This window comes from Asparagus officinalis, chromosome 9 (assembly GCF_001876935.1).
Source record: "Asparagus officinalis chromosome 9, Aspof.V1, whole genome shotgun sequence".
Classification (NCBI taxonomy): Eukaryota; Viridiplantae; Streptophyta; class Magnoliopsida; order Asparagales; family Asparagaceae; genus Asparagus; species Asparagus officinalis.
The window spans coordinates 5,026,744-5,051,082 of record NC_033802.1 but is presented as its reverse complement, the minus strand read 5'-3'; the positions used below and the strand labels follow the sequence as shown (position 1 = coordinate 5,051,082).

Sequence of the window (24,339 nt, the reverse complement as noted above, 5' to 3'; positions counted from 1 at the left end):
AAAGGCTTGATTAAGATCTACTGGATAATTATGGACTATGCTTTGCCAAGGACGAAGCCTTAATTTGGTTAACCTCATTATGGTTTTATTTTCCTGTTTCTTTTTGTCGGAGTTCTTCACCTTTCATTATACATATTTGCGTACTGTGTGGTTTGACCAATTAGCATTGTGAATCCTAACAATTCAGAAAGTTCTATGTAGGTTGAAGCCTAGAGTTTTGTGTTTATTCCAGTATTTATTTTCATTAGTTTTTTTTACCTTATTAAGAATTTTTGTCTAAATCAAACTGTTGCTTGCTGAGTCTGGTATATCACTTGTTTTTTTTCCTTTTCATGTTCTTGATTAAGTTGATTTAGAATTATCGGTAGCCTTGTGTTTATTTCCTTTTCATGTTCTTGCTGAGTCTGGTATAGTGTCCTTTTTTGATTCCCTCCTGTCTTAAACTTATGCAGTTTTGTATTTTTTTTCCCCAATGTTGGAGTCAAATCCTACCAATAATCCTATAAAGGATGGTTTAGAAGTGGGTTCATCTAATGAAGAAGAATTAGAAGAAATATCTAGTTCTATTCAAAAAAAAAAAAAAAAAGTAAGAGGGATAATTGACAAAAAGAGAAAAAGAAGACTAACATCTGAAGCTTGGACAATGTTTGATCTTGTTACAATCGAGCCGGGAGGGAAATAATATTCAGTATGTAAGAAGTGTGGAACCCAATACATCGCCGAAGGTAATCATGGGATGAAAAACATGTTAAGACACATGAAAAATTGTAAGAAAGCTACTAGAAAGGATATTGAGGATTTATCTAACTCAAAAGATTCTATAATGAGTTCTTCGAGATTTAATTTTGACCCGGATAAGTTTAGGGAGCTTTTAGTCTCGGCCATCATTATGCATGATTTGCCATTTCAATTTGTTGAGTATGAAGGTATTCGAGCAATCTTCTCATATTTTTGTGAGAATCTGAAACACATATCAAGAAATACGGTTAAAGATGATGTTCTTAAAATCTATGGAAGAGAAAAAAATAGGCTAAAAGAAGCTTTTGAATCGATTTCGGGTAGAATTAACTTGACTTCCGGTTTACTCAATTCAAGCCATCATTATGCATCATTATGCATCATGCATCGATTCGACACTTCCACAGGCACGTGACACGCACCCTGTATCGAGTTCTAACCGGTGTACTTGACCCCCTATTTTTTTCGCCCTCCTTTCTTTTACCGCACTCTTTGCTCTCTGATATTTACCCTCTCTAATTTGTGTTTCCCCCAATTTCAGCACCCGACTTCTCGCTCTCTGAGACAAGAGTCCTGACCGGGTTGAAGTTAACAAAATCGAGCGTGAGAGTATCAGAATCCTTCATTTAAGCGGAGCCCCATCCTTTACCGTCTACCCCTCCAAAAACCCCTTTAAAAGGATTGCTCTTGTGCTCAGTTCCTAATCCTTCAGCCGCAAAAAGGTTAGATTTTTTTTTTATTTTTTCATTTTGGTTTTTATGTATTGAAGTTCACTGTTTGCCAGTTTCATGTCAAGTTTAGATCTTTTTCCTCCATTTTTAGTTCTTTTTTCTGCAGAAAGATCAGACTTTTTGATCGATTAAGTTTAAAATCTGCTCTCTTTTTCACTGTTCCTCAGAATTCTTTACTTAAAATGTGAAAATTTTTAGGTGACGCCTTCAAATTGGCTAAAAACGATGAGAATCGAACACTGAAGTTCTTGTTTGCATTATTTTAGTTTTTAGATATAGATAGAGATGATCCAACTTTTTTTGCTTTTTTGTTGTTCAACAGGATTCTAAACTTACTTTTTAATTATTTTAGAAGAATTTCAGTTCAGATAAATTAATAATTTTTATGTTTTGTGAGAATTACTGGAAAAGTTTCGTCTTTTATTCTTTAATAACTTTGATTTATTTTAATTTTTATCAGGGTATAATGGCTTGTATTTCATCTAATGTTGGAAGCTACTCACAAATCTCAGCAACAAAAAATTTAGTGAAAAATCACATCAACAATGGGTTTCATTCATCTGTTTCTTTTGTTCATAAGAAATGGAATACCGTATTGCCTTCTCAATTTGGTCAGTACCGTTCATGTTCTCCGCTCGGCTCGATTCCGAGAGATGTGAGAAGTTCTGGTGGGAATTTGGAGAAATTTGCTCTTGCGAGCAGTATCAATGGCAGTGAGAATGTTTCCGGTGAGAAATTATCGCTTTAATATGCAGCTATTTTATGCTACAGATTGCAATTGACCAGTGAATGTGAGCTTTTATGAATTTGGTTAAGCTTTAGGAGTAATTGCAGCTTAGATTTTGACATTTAACTTTAGTCTTTGACATTTAGCTTTAGTCAGCATTTGCTTTGCTTGTGGATTTTTAAGGTTTTTGTTTGACATGATAAATATTTATTATACTTACAGAAACTCAATTGTCCAGCCACCTTGGTTTTGTTTCCCATAGAGCAATTTAAAATTTATCCAGATCAATTTCAGGTCGTATACTTGTAGGTAAAGTGCATGAGTTTGCTAATTCTCTCTGTTTATTTTGTATTAAGGAAGTTTAATGATGGTAGGACTGAGGACACTGTATTGAGAGATGTGCTGATTGATAAATGATATGGCTAGTAAGGATCATGCAAAGGAAGTTTCTCATTTTTTTGTTTTAATGCTAGTAAAATTTCTGATTAAGGGGTACCTGCCATAACTATTAAGAGTTTTCTATTCACTTGGAATGATTCTCCACAGTATACTAGTCGCACATAACATGCCATAAACGAGTCTTCTCGATTCATTATGTTACAGCCGAATGTATTTTTCAGTCCATGTATATTCTTCAATATGCACATATTCATCTCAATATCCATTTTGTGAAGGCTCTTGTGTCGTTTTAATATCTTTTTTATTTCTGAAGGCTTTCTATTTTTTACTTGTACGTATTTCCCCCCATTTCGTAAAGTGATAAACTATAAGGACTGATTGTTGAGGCATGCAGTAGTTGTTAAAACAGAAATATGTACGTTTAGAAGTGTGTTTACATGTGCTTAAAATCTTATTCTTATAAAGGGCATTTTTTAGGTTAACAAAGTGAAGAGCACTGGTTGTGTTTGGTATGAGACACAGAACACAGTTTGTGGCATCATTAATCCTGCTAAAAAACATGACTACATGATGAAATCTTGCTTGTATAAATGTTTATATATATAAGTGGAAAAAAACTTGTTTGGCTTGTTAATCATCTTTTTTTTTTTTGGCTTTAGAAGTTAGTGCCTCACAAGGCCACAATTTTCTCACCATTTGAGCACAATTTAAGGTTCTTGATCAATTAAGTTCAGTTCTTGGTCGTGATCTGAACAGAGTTGGCCCTTGTTAGCAAGCAAATCTAGATTAATGTAAAATAATTTCCTTTAAATTAGTCAAATTAGTAAGTTCAATTTTCTGATGCATTAGTAAGTTCAATTCTCTGATGCAATCTTTCTAAGTTAATTGAATTATGCCTTTCTTTATCTTTCCCTCCACAGAGCAACATCTTTGTCTAATTTCTTTTATTCTAATTGCAGAAGAGAGGGTGGTTGTGTTAGTAATCGGTGGGGGTGGAAGAGAACATGCACTTTGTTACGCATTGCAACGATCTCCATCCTGTGACGCTGTCTTTTGTGCCCCAGGCAATGCCGGGATTACTCATTCTGGGAATGCCACTTGCTTATCAGACCTAAATATTTCTGACAGCTCCGCTGTTATTTCCTTCTGTAAGGAATGGGGAGTTGGGTTGGTAGTAATTGGCCCAGAAGCTCCTCTAGTTGCTGGCCTTGCAAATGATCTTGTTAAAGCTGGGATTCCTGCTTTTGGTCCGTCATCTGAAGCTGCAGCATTGGAGGGGTCGAAGGATTTTATGAAGAAGCTATGTGACAAATATGATATCCCTACAGCCAAGGTAAAAATTTTGGTTTATGTTCATGTAGTGTTTCCTGTGGAAAAATAAAAAATAATATAGGATCATGACAGTTATCATTGCGAGCCAAGACTAGGTTGACATCTGACTTGCAGATTGACATATCAAACTAGTTAAGAAATAGTTACAATTTGCCTTTAGCTTATTTAAGCTTGCGTAAAGTTTATAATTGTGATATATCATACAGCATAAGAAAATGTCAGTGGTCTATGTAGTTTGCCTGTATCCTGTTTACATTAGTTTATGTGCAAGGCTTTGGCTAATTGCGGATAGACCTCCTACACTATCACCAAATTGAACTTACTACCCCCTCGTTCTATTGTTGCAGATATACACTCTGAGTGAAAAGCTATAGTTGCAGATAGACTTTCTGAAAAAGGTTAAAAAAAAATTCACTTGGGGGTTCTATCTGCAGCAATATAACTACAGGGCTAGTATTCAATTTGGCAACATTACAAGGGGTCTAACTGCAATAACTTTATTTATTTATTTGTCACCTCTAACAAAGAAGTAGTACATTTATCTGTTTCTTCTTATTCTTGTTTTTGTTGGCATCATTCCAAACGTTGCTCCTGAAATATGGGGTCAACATTAAAGAGCATAATACCATATTTCCTCTTTGAGTTAAATGATCTTTAACATTTTTTTTTCATTTTAATGATTGTTTGCGTCGAAAATTGATGTATTCATTGCGGTATTCATTACAACTTCAATCGTTACAATGAAAACAAAAAAAAAGATTGTCTTTTTATAAGACTTTTACACAATGAAAACAAAAGTTTACAACTCTCGTCAAAACAAACGCAGAGATCGTTTATCGGTCTTCTGCTTGCGTGGGATCTTTGCCTATGCCAGGGTTTATCCGTGGACGACCGTCGACTAGATCCAATTGTTGAAAATTCGGCAGAGCTTCGCCTTCGCCGAGGAAGTATTTGATTTGAAGCGCTGAAATCGACCAAGCGAAATCAGGGCTCTTCTCGAGATTAAGACCAAGCCTAATCTCAAGGGACGGACGGGAACGGGCGTCGGATCTCTCGAACTCTCCTTCTAGTGTGAGGTTTGTTCTCCCAAGCAATGTGGGACTAAAACCCACTACAATACACTATTATCAACAAGTAAACTTCAATATAAGCTCTTCTTAATTTCATTTAAATACAAGAATCCACCCACACCCCTCCCTACCTTCTCCATACCCAAACAAAGGCAAAAAATAAAAATAAAAATAAAAAATAAAAATAAAGGACAAAAAATACTGATTAAATAGAGAAATATACAATATATGCCTTCCACTACCTCTAAGTTTATGATTATTAGACCATATCCTCACTTACATAAATTTAGATCATAATATTAAACTTGTTAAATTTTTATTAAGGTTAACATCAGACAAAGAGTGATGGAAAACATTCTACAACGAAGATAGCATGTTCACTATGCAATAAAATAAGCATAAATGTAGGATTTAAAGAATAACTGTAGAACTGCAAAGACATAGCAATGATAAATAAAAGAAGTGAATAAGGGCTTACCAACATCTGAGCGTCAAGGCGTCAACTGCGGCTGCTTAATATATAATCAAAATTGAATTTCTTAGACATAAGGCAAGCAACAACATGCATTTATTTTTATGAGAGAACTATAGACATTATCATAACTCCAATTATTATTCATAGTAAGATAGTTCCACAAATATTCCTAACAAAATCTATGAATATTCATTAAGCTCAGGAGGCATATCATAGTTCCATCATGAGATTGTACCAGTGTTCATATATTAGGTTCACATAGCTAAGACTAAGAGTTAGTGACATGCAAGATGGTCAATATTAATTGATAATATTTAAACTAATAACAACTATAATTAAATACGTGATAAGAAGTGAATACAAAAAATTACAGCAGCTAACACGCCTCCTCTTAAAACAAATCTAAAGCACTTGTTCTTCTGCTATCATGATCGGTTGACACAAATTTAACTGTCTGCCTTAGAAGCAGAAATATTTTAGCACCACAGCTTCTCAAGAAGCAAATACATTTGTTGTTCGTCTTTAATAATAATGTATTTTTGGTAATTGAAGCGTAGAATTTTTCTCCAAATTCACATGATTTGTAAACTATTCTTGCTTTTGCACAACTACAAACTCTTCTGAGATATTTAACTTATGGTTTTATGGGGAGAAAAAAATTAAGGACCACCAATATTACCATTCACAAAAGGCATACAAGTGTTAATTCAAGGCAAATCAACTCATAAATCATTTTCAATCCAGGTGCGGAAACGGACGACAGCCACTAATTACAAATATTGTGGGATTTGAAACTTCTCGATTAGAGCTAAAGGAGTGTCTTAACTCCTAAGCAATCAAATTGCTTTTACTTATAGTAAATTGTTTTATTAGTAAACTTCAATATAAGCTCTTCTTAATTTTATTAATTCTCTTTATTCTTGGATATAATCTGATTTATTACAATTGTTAAAAAAATACATGTTGTCCGATTACTTGGTTGGTACCATCAAACTTATTGTTTGGAAAGAACAGTTGACTAATTAATTCTAAACTCTCTTGATTAATGTCTATTATAATTTTTTGGTATACTTTTGTCCCCTATTGTTGTTGATATAATTTTCATATAGTTTTTTATTGTCTAATACATATTTTTTTACATATAGGATAATACCATCTCAATTTCAATTTTATACTCAAGATTTATTTCATAATTATGAGTATTAGGTCAGTAAAGAATATTAATAAATTTTTTATTTTAATTGTGACAATGATTATAGTTGATCATTTACTATTGAATTTTCATAAAAATTTATGCTAATTTGTCTAACTATCTACATTGCTCATATGTATTCATAAATTAATGGTAATATGACATATGATTTTCCTTTATAGAAATTTATTCTTTGGTTTTTGGATAATATAACTACTATACATATATTTGTGTATGTGTATGTATTTATAAGACTATATGAACATTTTTAAAACAGGAGAGAACACTCTAATTCCCAAAATTTAAAAAACCAAATATTCTTGGTTGAGTGATGAGCAGAAGAAAGATTACATTCAGAGAATTGCGGATAATAAGAGAAAGCGACAAAGTAATGACTTTGCTGGTAATACTATTAATGGCAAACGACAACGTAAAGTTAACCTATTTTGTGGAGCCCTATTACTTTCCTATGAGCATGAAGATATGTGTAGATATACTTTATAGTTTATTAAATAGGCCATATAAATTTAAAATTAGATTATTAAATATTTATATTTTATGCTAGGGCAAATTCTTCATGAATCGGTATGTTCTTTACTATATAAGCTACGCACTCTAAAGTCTTGTGTCTATTGTAGATCGAAAAAGTTTGAACACGAGCCTCCAATATTTTGCTGTCACAACGGTGAAATCCACCTAGCAGATGTGAATATTCTAAATGAATTATATGCCCTTTATATAATGCAATCACCAGAGGCAATTGGGTTTCGAAGCCATACCAGAATGTACAACAGTATTTTTTTTATTCACATCATTTGGGGTCATATTTGATAAAGAGCTCGCATCAAATAGAAAAGGAGTTTTCATATTTAGAGCATAATGCCAAATATATCATAATCTCCCTGGTCTAATTCCAAAGGAAAGTAAGCCTTCATACTTTCAGCTTTACTTCTATGATACAAAGAATGTGTTGCAAAATCAATTGGGAATACTAGACAATGCAAATATAAGTGAAATCACAACTAAGAGCTTGATGGATATATTACAAGGAAACTCATATTCAAAGTTCTTTCGCAAATTGAATGATTATCAATCTTTTGAAGAATTTAAGATACTAATAAATAGTGACATTGCACTAGAAATCAACGTGTTTACAACTCACCAACAGCATATCAGGTGGTTGCAATCTAGGTTGAAGGAAATAATAACAATGCACCATATGAGAGAGTGATAGTTGTCCATGCACACTCAGGAGGAAGACATCAAGTGAAACACTATTTTGGCTGTTATGATCCGTTGCAGTATCCCTTACTCTTTCCAAATGGAGAGGTTGGATGGCATCAAAATATTAAAAGAAGAGATAAAAGGGATATCAGAGTTGACAATCAATAAAGAACTATAATGCTAACTTCAGTAGTTCCACCAACCTTCACATCTGCAGAAGACATATTTAATCGAGAAAGTGAAGGTAAATTTTAATTCACAATTCTTAGTAATATTATTATATATGACCATTGCTTAACGCCCAAATTTACAGGTGTCAAGGCACCAAAACCCAGAAAAGTATCATGCCGAGATTATTATTGTCATAGGCTCCAGATAACAGACCTTTGACAATCTATTTTACTTACATCTGCATGTCGTTTATTCCATCAATATGTTGTTGATATGTACATAAAGCTTGAAACAATAATATTTGATTACTTTAAAAATAAATAATCAGAAATCAGAGCAGAGTTATTCCAAGGTATTGTTGAGAGTATAGTTGCCGGGGAAGTAAATGAATGCCAAGTGGGCAAGAGAATAGTGCTTCCATCATCATTCATAGGTGGTCCTAGAGATATACGTCATAGATACCTTGATGCAATGTCATTAGTACAACAATTTGGAAAGCCAGATCTTTTTATAAAAATGACATGTAATCCAGAATGAGAAGAGATCACTGAGCAACTACATCCAGGTTAGACCCATAATGACAGGCCAGATCTAACCTTAAGGATATTTCGAGCAAAGCTCCAAGACTTGAAATATCAACTATTTAAAAAGGAGATCTTTGGAAAAGTTATTGCACATGTTCACGTGATTGAGTTTCAAAAAAGAGGTCTACCACATGCACATATCTTAATAATTCTTATTGGAGATCACAAGATCACATTATCGAATTAGTATGATAAGTATGTATCTGTCGAAATTCCAGACCCATCCAAACACCCGATCCTCTATGAATTGGTAAAAAACATATGATATACGGACCTTGTGGGGAGTTGAACATGAAGAACAGCTACATGAAAATGGAGAGTGCAAATATCACTATCCTTGCGAATTTAGCTCATAATGAGTGCAAGCAAAAGATGCTTACCTAATTTATAAGAGGAGGAAAGATAACAAAACAATATTGGTCTGCAGTAAACTCCTTAATAATTAGTGGGTTGTACCTTACAATCCATATTTGCTGGCATGTTATAATTGCCACATTAATGTTGAAATATGCTAAGGCGATAAAGCAGTGAAGTACCTTTACAAATACATATACAAGGGTCATGATAAAGTGGCAGTAAACATTGAATATAATAAAGGAGGAAGACTTGTGAACGAAATCAAAATATTTCAAGATGCAAGGTGGGTATCGGCTCAGGAAGCTTTGTGGAGAATATATGAATTCTATCTTAATGAGATTTACCCAGCTGTCATCAACTTATAACTACAATTGTCAAATCAACAGTTTGTTTCCTATTGGAAAAATCAAGACCTATCGAAGCTCATCCGTTAGGACCATGTCTCTAAGACAATGCTTACAGAATTTTTTACACTATATTCAAAAATTAAAGAAGCAAACAAATCAAAAACAAAAAAAGACCAGGAAAAAGAGTTATTATATTGTGAACTTCTTGAATATTATATTTGGGATTCGACGATAAAATGTTGAAATCCAAGAAAACAAAGACAAGTGATAGGCCGTATAAATGATGCTAAACCAGTTGAAGAAGAAAGATATTGCTTACGACTTTTACTTACTCACATCAGATGCCCCACTTTATTTGAGAATTTATTGATCATGGATGGAATTCAATGCACATCATTCAAACAATCAGCCTAGAAATTAGGTTTATTGGAATCAGATAATAGCATCAGAGAATGCTTAGATGAAGTTGTCATCTTTCAAATGCCAGCAACCCTTCGCCGTTTGTTTGCAAGCATACTTTTTCACTGTGAGCCCGCAAATGTTAATAGATTATGGGATCGATACCTTGATGCATTATCTGAAGACTTCTCAAGGAAACCTGGTGCTACAAAAAATTCGATGATAAATGACACCCTTTACAACATTAAATTTTTCTTAGATAGCATGGGAAAGGATATCAAGAAATTTGATTTACCACCTATTCAACCTAACCCTAATTCAGAAGGAATTTCATACCCCAGAGAAATTCAAGATGAACTCGATGTACAAATTCCAATTGAAGACCTCAATGTTGAATCAGCACTCAATTCTGAACAATATAATGCATATACTTTCGTATTATCGCGAGTCCAGGCAAATAAAAGTGGGATTTTCTTTATTGATGGGCTAGAAGGGACTGGTAAGACATTCTTATACCGTGCTCTACTTGCCAGAGTAAGATCAGAAGGGATGATAGCTCTTGCTACAGTGACTTCAGGCGTAGCAGCTGTAATAATGCCAAGAGGCCGAACAACACATTCTAGATTTGAGATAAAAATCCCAACAACAAAATTATCTATGTGTAGCATATCCAAGCAAGATGGAACCTCAAAACTGATTAAGATAGCTAGATTAATAATTTGGGATGAAGCTCTAATAGTTAAACGTGTTGCAATTGAAACATTAGATAGAACATTAAGGAATATAATTGATCAAGATGAACCATTTGGCGGCAAAGTAATTGTATTTGGTGGGGATTTCAGACAAGTTTTATCAGTAGTACCCCGCGCAACAAGATCACAAACTGTTAGAGAAAGTTTAGTGAGCTCATATTTGTGGAGTAAAATGGAAAATTTAAAGCTATAAAAGAATATGAGAGCAAGGACAGACTCAACATTTAGCGACTTCCTTCTTAGAGTTGGTAATGGAGATGAACCGATGGTGACTGATGACCTAATAGTGTTGCCCACATCTATTTTGATCAAGAATCGAAGTGATGATTTACCAGAAGATTGTCTCATAAAATCAATTTTTCCATCTTTAGATAAGAACTTCTAATCCATTGACTATATGAAAGATCAAGCTATCCTGACAACAAAAAATGAATATATCCACATGCTAAATGATAGAATCATAAAACAATTTCTAGGTGAAGGAAATTTTTTTTACAACTTTGATGAAGCAGTTGATGACACTAATCATCGCTACTAGCAAGAGTTCCTAAACACGTTGCTACCAAATAGACTACCACCCCACAACCTGGTCTTAAAGAAATATTATCCTATTATTTTATTAAGGAATCTGGATCCGACTAATGGGCTATACAACGGAACAAGAATGATATGTCAAGATTTTAATTATAATATAATTCATGCTAAGATCATAATGGGCCAACATGCTGGGAAAGAAGTTTTCTTACCAAGAATACCGTTATCTCCAGCAGAAGATAAGGGGTTCCCATTCAAGCTCAAACGAAAGCAATTTCTAATACGGCTATGTTTTGCAATAACAATCAATAAATCACAAGTACAAACAATTCCTCATGTAGGCATCTATCTACCTCAACACGTTTTCTCTCAAGGATAGCTATATGTTGCTTTATCACGAGGGACTTTAATGACAACAACCAAAGTCCTAATTATATCGGACGGAAAATTTAAAGAAGATGAAAGATACACAAAAAATCTGGTATACAAGGAAGTCCTCCAACCAACAAATATGTAATGAACTTCAAAGTCACAATAGATAATCTAAAGGTAATTAATTTATCAGAATAATTATGTATGTTCATTCATGTCCATTCCTATAATTTATAATTTTTAATAGTGTATAACTTTTTTCCCTCTAGCATTCACTTATTTTTTTTTACCCACTCAAATAATATTATCTATTAATAATATTCAAAACCTTATGAGGAACAAAAATTAATAAATTCATTTTCTAAGCTATGATATATTCTGTAATATTGGTCAAAACTAACATGTATATTTTAATCTAATTAACATGAAATATGATTACCAGCACTAAAGGCCAAACTCAACACATCCAAATAAGCCAGCTCAAGAAGTTTTAGAAAGAATGGACCATATTCATGTTATCATACTTCGAAGTGCAGATGCCACCTACAAAAATACAAAAGGATTAGGAAAATTACTAAAACTAATTCTTGCTAACGCTAAGGTAAAAGAAAATTATTCTTTATAATATATTGCTTGTACAATGTTACTTCTGATCATATGAATATTGTTAAACTTCATTATCTATTCGATAAATTTCATTAAAACCCTAATAACATTTATAATACCTATTTATGTTATTTTTCTATTTACATATAACTAATTAAATATAATATATAGCTTATTATTAATTAATTATATTTTTCATATATTGACCTTTGGTGTTAATAATATTTGCAAGGCAACAAAATACAATGAGTTATGTATGGAGAGACTATTGAAAAGTTTATAGATATGCTTCAAAAAAATCAAATTATTTTCATTTTAAATAGAGAAGTGAAAGGAATAAACCCAGCTTTTCCAAGTATCCACAAGTCACTTGAATTAGTACTAACAAAAGACGTATCTATCGAAGAAGCACTAACAGGTTTCCAAATGGAGAACATATTGAACAACTTTATCTCATTTGAAGAAGAATTTTCCATGAAAGATGCAACAAAAATTAGTAAGTACTTATAAATTTCTTACTTTAATTTTCAATACAAAATAAAACGTAAATTTATAGATTCATAATCTTTTTATAAAATTACTTGAAGATATTCTTGTAATAACAACTAACGTGAAGCCGATGATCAACTATATTATAAGACATAACAAACCAGACACTAGGAGGGAAATCATGCTAATGGATATAAGGTACATTCATGATACTTATTTCTAATATCATAAGAAAAAAATAAGATTAACGTCCTTTCTTTTTTCAGATACAGTGGAATGCCTATGCGCGCAACTTTATTTGGAGATTTGGTTACAAATGAAGAATCAATTATTGAATCCAAAATCAAAGATAAGCCTATAATAGCATTATCAGATTTTAAAATCTCTATATATCAAGGTACATAATTCATTATTAAAATTCTTATTAAAGATAGCTAAATATAAATCTAATCCTATAATTATTTTAATTTTGCAAGGGACACAAACATATCGTCACAAATTATATCAACAATATGTATCAACCCAAAAATAGAACTAGCTAGAGACTTAAGGGAATGATAAGCAGAACAACATACTTTCATATAACCCAATAATGAAAGAGTATTATAATTTAATCTAATATGCATGTTTTATTTGGAAGAAGCAGCAAAAGCAAAATGATCTCCATTGATGGTTTTTAAAAATGCAAAAGAAATTCAAATTAGTGATATTATGCATACATCCCAGAATTCGATACAGGTACAATATTAGAAACCTATTATTATTAACAAATTTAAATCTAACTAAATTTTGTTAATATACAGGAACAACATTGCACATTTAAGGGAATTATAACTATTATTTTAAATAGGCTCGAGCCATGGTTATATGCTTGCAAAGACTGTGACAAGAAGGTAAATAAAGACGTTAGTAAAGAGTGTCTGAATGACAAATACCGTAGAATCATTGATGACCTAGTACCAAGGTTAAGTAATATATCTTTTTTATGACATGAACATATTAAAATACAACACTAACTATCTCTAGAAATAAGCAATGAAAACTACAGGTACTTAGTTAAGATTTTCATGGAAAATAGCACAGAAAATGCAAGAGTAACACTCTTTGACGTAGCAGAAACTCTTATTGGATGCACAGCAGAAAAATTCATTACAGAAAAAGAGGTAATTCATAACTCTATTCAAGTAATAATTTAGAAAATAAAAAATTTCAAAAATCATTACAGAAAAAGAGGTAATTCATAACTCTATTCAAGTAATAATTTAGAAAATAAAAAATTTCAAAAATATTAAAATAACATTTATTCTCATTATAATAAAAAATAATCAAAGTCCATATTTCCAAAAATTAGTTTTGAACATCGGAAAAACATTTAAATTCCTGGTGAAATTAGATGAAAAGACAATAGATGAATGAGATGAAGAAAATGTAATAGCACAAGAAATTCAACTACAATCTGATATTATAATCAACGTAGATGATGAAGATGCTACTCTAGAATTGCCTAGGAAAAACATAAAGGTGGAGAAATATTGATCTTGGTTTAATTAAAAATTTTCAAGTACAATATTTTTTAATTATTTTATGTCATAACTTAATTTTTGAGTATAATTTGGAACTTTTATAAAGGAATTTCATGCAAACTTATTATTATTTTTGTATGCTTATGTAATTGCTTTCATCACATAAAATTACACTTTGATATTTAACAGTTTCTTATAATTAATTATTGTCTAAGGATATGATCCTGTATTTATAATATGTTTGTGGTCCCTTCATCAAGTTACCATTGTGTTGAATATTATCTTATTCATTTCTTTGAAGGATTGGATTGTTTTGGTGTGTTGTGGTCAGAATACTATTAATCATTTAATATAGCTCGAGATAATTTTGAATACTTTTGCTAGGAGTTTATTTATTAAAGATTAGTGCTGCTGGATTAAAATTTGTGGATTTTTTCTTTGTGTGAATTGTTAAAGGTTTTTTTAAATTGGGGATAGAATAGGATTGATTCGGTGTTATGTGATTAGAGCAACTTGATCAGTATCTTTAGGTAGAGATAATTATGATGAACATTATTCTTTAGAATTTTGTTTATTTTTGTGGGAGATTGTTCAGTGAAGTTTAGTTCTATAAATAGCGCCTATCTGCATTCTTTCTATTGATTTTTGTAACGTTTTTTCCCTTTCTGGGTTTTTATATATGCTCGAAACTACTGAATTTTATCTTAACAAGTTTTATGATCCTGCATTTATGATATATTAGTGGCCCCTTCATCAAGTTATCAATGTGTTGAATATTATCTTTGGTATTATTGTGATGAACTATTTCCTAGTTTAACATTTTATTTTATTTCTCCCCCCCCCCCCCTCCCCCTACTTTGATATCCGAAAGTTTCTCTGCTATTTAATTATAGGTACCCTCTGTTTTTCCCCTAATATATACCGAGGCCATGTTTAACGCGTTATACATTTAGAAAAGTATAATACACCTATGTGTTAGGTCTCATGTTTAATGTGATAAAATATTAACCATGTTAAATGTTTACTGTTGTGATAATTTTGGTTGGAGTTGTTAGAAACTTTAATATTCAATGTTAAAAAAAAAAAAACTCTTGGCTTACTAATTGTTACTTATTGAGATTGTTACCATGTTGAATAAGTGACCAAATTTGATCAAGATTTACTTTTATACTCTAATTAAGTTCCTGTTGGGTGTTGATGGTGGTGATAAATTTTAACTTATTAGAAGAAAAATAATTTACAAGTTTGCAGTATATCAGACAGTGATCTTAGCTTTTTGAGTCAAAAATTAGTTGAAAAAACTTAATTTTTAAAATTTTTCTTTATTGCTATAACTATAATTCATAATGACAATTACAACATCCCAATTAAGTACATTCATCCCAGTTTATCTTAAAAAATCAATACATTTATTTTTATTAATATATTCAAATAAAATACTAATAAATCTAATAATTCAATTTTACATATTTGAACTCAAGTTGAATCTGACTTATTTAAAGTAATGAAATAAATATAAAAGAAATATTTTTTAATATTTTACCACGTGCATTGCACGTGCATATAAACTAGTTTTATAAATGTATGAGTAACCATAATCTAATTTACCTAATTTTCTATGTAGATACCATCTTTCAATTTTTATGCATAATAAGCATTTTTCCAAGTGGGTATAACAAGCTTAGTGATGCCTTATAAATAAATAAGCCATCGTCACACACACACAAAAGAAAAATGATAAAATGATATGGTGAGATGAGATTATTATCGTGAGATTGCCCAATAGGCTACCGAGAATGATGATCGACATCATCCATCATGATTTGCATTCATCATGATCAATATGTAGAAAAAATTATATTCTTTTAAAAAAATTTAATTACTATTTTAGCTATGTACATACAAAAGGAATGGCTATTAAGCTGTTTGAAAAATTAGCATATTAAACTATTATATACCTACATACATACATAATATGATATCAGCTATAGTTTATTAAAAAAGAATTTGTAGATATATTTAGTTTTATGTTTCAAATTACACCTTATGATTCCGTCAATGCCAGCTTGCGATTCATCAAGTGTCAGATCCACGAGTGTTGCAGTATGTGCTTCTCTTTTTTCACTTAAGTACTTAATACTAATATTTTGCCCATGATTGCACGGGTGGGATTGACTTTTTTCATTTGTATATCTATTTTTTTATTCTTTATAAGTTTATTTGTTTGTTATATTCATGCATCTAAAAATTTCTTTCTTTTAGCTGCTGCTTCTTCAAAATTAGTAACTTGAACCAAAGCTTTTTTTTCCTTATAAAGGAAATGTTAAAAAAGAGTGTGAATTTATTTCAAAATTTGAAACTCAGATTAGATGACTTGTTTAAAAGAACTAAAGAGTACTCCCCTGATTCATACACGTGCGAGATTTTGTATGAACTAAATAATACATTAAGTTAAATCGTACAACATGAAGCAATCAAATAAAATAGGAAATTAGATGAGATATAAGATTTTAAAATATTTATAAAATAATCATAGGAATCCAAATATTTATTCCTAGAATAATCTTAATAACCCATTAGAATTTCAATCTAATTATTAGAAAAAAATTAGATAAAGCAAGGAGAATTTCACATAATATTTTGGGTAATTTGTATAATTGGTCTGTTAATAGTTTGTTATAGAAAATTTTTTAATTTTACAGATTTTTACATGTTATATGCTTTATGGTGTCTTATGTATTATTAATATTTTAAAGAGAGACATTAGTGAACCAATAACCCCTCTTTAAGGAATTCAAACCAAAATGGTGTTCATTGTGTAGCACAATTGGTCATGACACATAAGAGTGTAGAAGAATTAAAACTAAAAAGATGTGGGTTCCTGTTAATAGACAGGCTGAAAAACTTGTACATGTGAATGTTGCTGCTATTCCAAGACTTGATAAGGAATCTTCTAATGCTGTTATTCCTGGGCTTGATAAGGAATCTTCTGTTCAGCAAGGATCCCAAGGATCTAGAGTATGTATTAATATTGGTCCAATTGAACAGGATGTTCAAAAAAGTAGTTCTTTTGGCCAAGGAGCACATTCTGCTGAGAAACATGCACGGATTGAAAAACATGCACAGGCTGAAATTGTTTCTTCTGTCCAAGAATGTAGGTCTGGGGAGAAAAGGGTGTTCTCACCTGGTTTGCATGCAGCAATTGATCTTTCACATCTTCATCAAGTTAACTCCTCAACTCCGATTGTCAATGCTTTTGGATTTTCTAGTGTTAATAGAGCTAATCTAGCAAGGAGAGCTCCTATAGCTAATCCTGAATTTTCAGGTATCCAATTATCTCACTTCTCTCCTTTGGATGACCCTTCATGTGTTGACAGGAGTGGAAAATCTCTCTAATGCATCTTGCTATTTGGAACATTAGAGGATTTAATAAATCCTCTAAACATAAGATAGTAAAAAAGTTCATTCAAGATTATAATCTCTCCTTGTTAGCCCTACTGGAAACAAAACTTCTTGAAAATAAGTTACAAAGTTCGGCTATGAAAATTACAAAAGGCTAGAAGTGGATTTCTAATGTGCATGAAGCTAGTATGGAAGAATTTGGATTCTATGGGATAGTGATTTCCTCATAGTTCAAGAAATAATATCAACTGAACAATATATTACATGTTCTATTGATTCCAGAGATGGTAAATTCTCCAACTTGTGTACTATTGTCTATGCCCTTAACCAAATGACTAGCAAGAGAATTCTTTAGAGAGATCTACTGACATATAAAAACAATGTCAATGGTCTCTGGATTATTGGAGGGGACTTCAATGCAATTACAAGTTATTATGAGAAGATAAGTGGTATGCCGGTATCTGATACTGATATTGAGGATTTTCTAAACTTCATCACCACAAGCCATCTGCTGCATCTAAAATCAATTGGATGTTACTATACATGGAGTAATAAGCAAGATGCTAAAACTAGAATTGGTCCAAATTGGATAGATGTTTGGTTAATGAAGATTGGATTCATCTATATACAACTAGTCAAGTGGAGTATCTATTGCCTAGCTATTGAAGATGATGTCATTGAAGGTAAGCGGCCATTTAAGTTTTTCAATATGTAGGTGAATCATCCTGATTTCATCCCTACAGTCAAATCAATTTAGGAGCAGAGCATTGAGGGCTATAAAATGTACAGTTTTCACTCAAAACTCAAAAAGTTAAAGCATGCTCTTAAAGAATTGAACAAGAAACACTTTATGAATATAAGTGAACAAGTGCTTAGAGTAAAGGATGGATTAGCTGATGTTCAAAGGCTGCTAAGTGGGGATCTCTTCAACTCAGATTTGAAAAAAGAGAAAAAGAATGTATCAAACAATATGACAGACTGCTGGAATGTGAATCCTCCTTCTATAAGCAAAAGGCTAATATAAATTTGAGCCTAGAAGGGAATACAGGATCTAAATTCTTTCATTCTATCATGAAAAAGAAAAGGCATCAAACAGAATTCTGACACTCTATATTGAAAGTGGAACCATAATCACTGACAGTGTTGGAATTATTTCTGAAATTGTTGATTATTACAAAAAATTTCTAGGAACTTTAGCTCCCACAGTTAATCCTGATCCAGTGGGGATTACAAATGACCCTCTTCTATCTTCTGATGAAAGACATGCCCTAAGCCTTCCAGTTACAAGAGATAAAATAAAGCAAGATGTCTTCTCTATGTCAAATGACAAAAGTCCAGGCCCAGATGGTTATAGTGCTTTGTTCTTTAAAGCTTCTTGGAGTGTCATCAGTGAAGAACTCTTCTCAGCAGTTGAAGAATTCTTTAGCTCAGGGAGATTTCTTGGTACTATCATGCCCCGTTTCCCAAAATACCAGGGAATCGGAACGTGAACAAGTTCGTGACGTATTAGATTGAGAAGAAATATACACTATTATTTTTTTCTTCTTCTTAATCTAATACGCTAAGCATCAAATACATAAGTCTCAATCACAGGTCCCCGGTCACAATAGCAAGAATATAAAGACAATCCAGAATAAGAAATAAGCATATCATCAATGTAAACCATCCCAGACATAAAAATATGGGTCAAACATATCCTTATTACAAAAATGGTCCAACTAGGAATAAAAATACATAGTCTATAATAAAAGGAAATACTGATAAAATAACTGAATCCATCATCAAACTAAAGAAAATTCTGTAAAAGAGTTCTAGTGTTCATCAGCTACTACAAAAAAGAAAACACGTCTAGGCTTCAGTTTGTTCTTCCACTCCATCGGAAGGACACTCTGACTGGGCATACATCGGCTCTGCTGCATCATCGAACTGGACCTGTTCGTCCCCTAAGTCTGACGCACACCAGAGAAAACAGGTGTACATCAGCGTGCATGGCACATGGTAAGATCTCACATGGAAAAATAAAACGGTCGAACGACCCATGCTATGACAATAATAATACTAATAGGAAAGACCATATTACATGCAACTGGAAATCTACTAAATCAAAATGTAATCCTACACTAAACAAGATAATATACAGCTATACGCATACAATAATCGGGTAAAGTACTAGCCATCCTAAAACTCACTGGTCCACATCTCACACAGTCATCGCTCATATCATCGGATAGCTGACTGTTCACAAATCCCCTACGTGCATCCAATACCGCTACATGAATCGATCAGAGGACTACATGCAATCCGATTTCGGCCTGGTCCTAACTCAAGCAAAACTCGGATGACTATACAAATTCACTGACTAAAGTGACTACACAAATTCACTTTAGCCTAACAAACCAACCCCAGTGACTACACGGATTCACTGGCGCGAGCCTGAAAGATACATCAACAATCACATCCGAACACATGAACAATGACTTTCCCATCCCAACTCTTCTCATTTTTCTAAGTCAACAATCATAATCTGTATTAAACTCGGGTTCACCACCTAAACTCAGTCAACACACCCACCCATGTCACTAGGTCTGTTCATGACGCACAATGCCACTAAGTCATGAACTACGAAGGTTCTTAATCACAACAAGAGGTAATAAATAAAACTAATTCTATACAATGATAACATGGCAAGTCAAACATGATTAAACAAGTTCATAAGGCATGAGTAATAACTACGAACGAAATACGAAATGCATGAACAAAGTCTACACATGCAGCATAAATACACACGTAAATAGACTTCATTAATATCTTACTACTGAGGTGTCCAAACTTCTCATACAAGCTATCCGTAAATAAGTATCCTCTAATATAATAATATGGTAAAAAGAAAACTAAAAACCGATGTCGTTTTACATATGAAATGTCGCGCTCTACAACGATCAGTTATACTATCATAAATAATAAATATTCTTTTTTCCCAAAATTATTCTTTAAAACTATTTCTAATAATAATATGAAAATTAACATTTCCCTAGTTTATAAATTACTTTTAATTTATTTTTTTCGATAATATTTCGTAAAATCTAATTTTAACACCTAACTTGTCATTTCATGTTCGTAAATACTTAGATATAAATATACAAAAATTATTAATTTCTCATAAAATCTAAATACAATACATACGTTTATCATTTCATGCTCGTTAATTTTCAGACATAAATACACTAAAAAAAATCTCGTTACTTATTACTAAAAAAATTATCTAATACCATATAACATCATTCCATGCCAAATTCGTATATTAACAACAATAATATATCTAACTAAACATTTAAGTGATAATAATTATAAAAACATCTACTTGAGAGGTGAGATCTTGCATCACCGCGTCGAACAAATCGACGTTAGCGGCGCTGGGCTGCTAGATAGAGGGGTCTCGACACGGATAGTGGCGGGGTAGCGGCTGCTATGGCATGGCGAGCTGGTGGCTGCCAGTGCTGTCGGTGGATATATGTCAGCAGCTATATGAGCGGGGTCTTCAGCGGCTGTCGGCAATGGGAGCCGCGGACACAGTGAGTTGATGAGGAAGGGCTTGAAGCCGGCGACGGAGAGGAGCGAGGCAGGAGGTGCTCGGGCCTGGCGAAGTTCGTCTATCGCTGGCTGGCGGCATCGGGCTCGGTGGAGGTGTGGGGTGAGGTCGGAGATGGCTGTAGGGGAGGTCGGGGCGCTTAGGCTGTCTAGGCTGGAAGCGGCACGCGCGAGAGGTGAGTTGATGGGGCTATGGGCGTCGACTACAGCCAACGACCTACTGGGAAAGGAGATGGGTGCGTGAGGCATCGTATTGGGGCAGACGGGCAGCGGCGTTTGGGGTGGGTGCGCTGCGAGATGGGACGAGGGAGGCGAGAGAGAGGAAGAAGAGCCAAGGAGGAGAGAGAATGAGTTGAGAGGCGGCTGGGGTGGTTTGGAAACAAGGAGGGTTTTTGGTTTGGTTACGGGAGTATATGATATATATTATATATATATACTATATATATAGTATATATATATATATATATACTATATATTATATATATATATATATACTATATATATATATATCTATATATATATATAAATATATTAGTTACGGGTTATGCGTTAGTGGTTAGGGATAAAATAATTAAAATAAATAATTACGAGTATTTAAAAATTAAAATAATTACAAAATAATTATCAACAAATAAAAATGTACATGTTATGCTAGTACAACAGTTGATACGAAATAGTCAAAATATACACATATTGTACAATTAAACAAGAATAATTAATAAATAAAATATATTTACTTATATTTAAAATCAAATAATTATGACATAATTATGTACATAGTAAAATGTACCAGTTATACTAATACAACAGCAGATACGCAATAATTAAAATAATATAATAATTTACATAAATAATACATAATTAATAATTTAACATAATACACGAAATAATATGTAATAGTAATAATAACACAACGTATTATTTAAAATAATATGTAATAGTACCGATAACATAACAGATTAATTTTAAAAATTTTTACCATACAAAATAAATTTATATATATTAAAATTATTTAAATAAATATAAAATTTAGACTTTTAAATCATAAAAAATTCTAGAAGGCCGAGAAAAATACAAATACTCTTCTAAAAATATAATTAAATGTTTAAAAATAACAAAAAATTATTTTAAGTAGTATCAAATTTTACGGTCACTACAGGTACATTCAATACCACCTCTATCACCTTGATTCCTAAAATACTTAATCCTCAATATGCTGCTGACTTCAGGACAATATCTTGTTGCAACTGTGTGTACAAAATCATAACCGAAATCATTGCATCTAGAATTCAAAAAAGTGATGGGATATCTGATAAGTGATGCACAGAGTTCATTTGTCAAAGGTAGACTTATACCAAGTAATATCCTCTTAGCACATGAGATTGTTAAGCATTACGGCAGAAAGCATTCTCCCCCTAGAGCTATATTAAACATTGATTTGAGGAAGGTATTTGACACAAACAGCTGGGGATTCATCAGAGGCATGCTGAAAGGATTGAGGTTCCCTTAAAGCATGATTTCCTGGATCATATGGAATGTATCTCAACAACTAAATTTTCCATATCAATCAATGGTACTCTTCATGGTTACTTTCAAGGGGCTAGAGGATTGCGGCAAGGTGATCCTCGATCTCCATATTTGTTTGTGATTGGAATAGAGTATTGTCTCAGAAACTCAGCACTCTCAAGGAAGATAGACTTTATAAAATCCATCCTAAGTGTTCAAAGTTGAATATAACTCATTTAGTATTTGCAGATGATCTCCTCCTGTTTGGCAAAGCTGATATTTAGACAATTTTAAGATTAAAGAATTGCCTTATGGAGTTTAGTCAGGTATCTGGCTTAGAACCAAATCCATCAAAATACTCTATATTTATGAGTGGGATTGATGAAAGCCTGAAGAATCAAATATGCAATTTCCTTAACTTCATAGAGGGGGTTTTGCCAATGTGCTATCTGGGTATGCCTCTAATCTCTAAAAGACTTTCTTGGTTGGATTGCTCTTCCCTCATTAACAGGAAATCTGACCAGTTTCAAAACTAGCTTAAAAGGAAGACACTCTCATATGCTGGCAGATTACAATTGATAAAATCAGTCATTATAGGGATTCAAATCTATTGGACTAGCAACTATATTCTTCCTACCAAAGTTCTTGAAAGAATTGATAGAATGCTCTGACTTCTTATAGGGTTATAAAATTCATTTGGTGTCTTAGAGTTCTGTTTGCCAGGATATTAATCATGGTGGTCTGGGGCTTTTCTCTACGAAATGTTGGAATTATGCTATGGAAGCAAAGCTCTTATGGATGATACATCTTAAAAAGATATTCTCTGGATTAAATAGATTCATGGCCACTATTTGAGACAAGTCAACATCTGGCAAGTCCAACTTAAGAAGAGTGATTCATGGTTGTGGATGCAACTACTAAAAGTAAGGAATATGTTGATTGACAAGCTTGGAAGTGTAGATAACTTGCATAATGTCATCAGTGGTAGCTATGTTAATGGCAAACTTAGTATATCAGTGATGTGCAGGAATATATTTCAGCAATCTGCCTTGACTGAATGGTCAAGAACTATATGGGGAGGATGGCATCTACCTAAGCATTCTTTTATACTCTTGTTGGCATCTTTATCAAGACTATTAACACAAGAAAGGCTTTGTAAAATCAGGATTTTGAGCTCTAACCAATGTGTTTTATGCTCAAGGGAAGGCCAGACTAAAACCTGTCAACATTTGTCCTTTGATTGCCTTTATTCTGCAGTGTATGGAATAAGGTAATGGCCTAGTTATGTTTCAACTAGAAGTCATGCAAATGGGACCAAATCATTAGCTGGTACAGTAGAAACTTGAGGGGGAAAAGCTATAAAAAGAAGTTGAAAAGAATGTCCTTGTGTGTATTAGTTTACATGATTTGGCAAGAGAGAAACCTTAGAATCTTCCAACAAAAATCAAGAGGTGCTGATCATCTTTTTAGTATGATAAAGTTACATGTTTATGCAAAAATTTTGAATGATAACATAGCACATCATATGAAAGAGTATGTAGGAAATTTGTAATTTTTGAAGACTGGGTTCTATAACCAGTCTCGGGAGATCTGTATCTTGATGTACCTACATTTCCATACTTTGGTAATAAAATAAATATTTTCATTGACAAAAAACCCCTCTTTATGAAAATCAATAAACATAGAATATTAAATCAATAAATAATAAAAAAAGTGATCAATTCGTCATTGATATTTTAAGATGAAGACTAATCTATTAGCTTTGAATATAATTTAACAAATATCTAATTCTGCATATATGATTTAAGAGTTAGTTTATAC

At 32.5% G+C, this 24,339-nt stretch overlaps 1 protein-coding gene across 2 annotated transcripts in view; it reads left to right on the top strand.

Annotated features, from left to right (window-relative positions):
• The window catches only part of LOC109824095 (phosphoribosylamine--glycine ligase), a 35,039-nt gene that overhangs the window by 142 nt on the left and 10,558 nt on the right, over positions 1-24,339 (top strand). The window contains exons 2-4 of one of the 2 annotated variants that reach the window (XM_020390616.1): positions 1,280-1,460; positions 1,930-2,197; positions 3,555-3,928. In XM_020390616.1, coding sequence (XP_020246205.1) covers positions 1,936-2,197; positions 3,555-3,928 — 636 coding nt within the window. In that variant the 5' untranslated portion in view covers positions 1,280-1,460; positions 1,930-1,935. The remainder of the gene's footprint in view (positions 1-1,279; positions 1,461-1,929; positions 2,198-3,554; positions 3,929-24,339) is intronic. The other variant, XM_020390617.1, reaches the window with a different exon arrangement.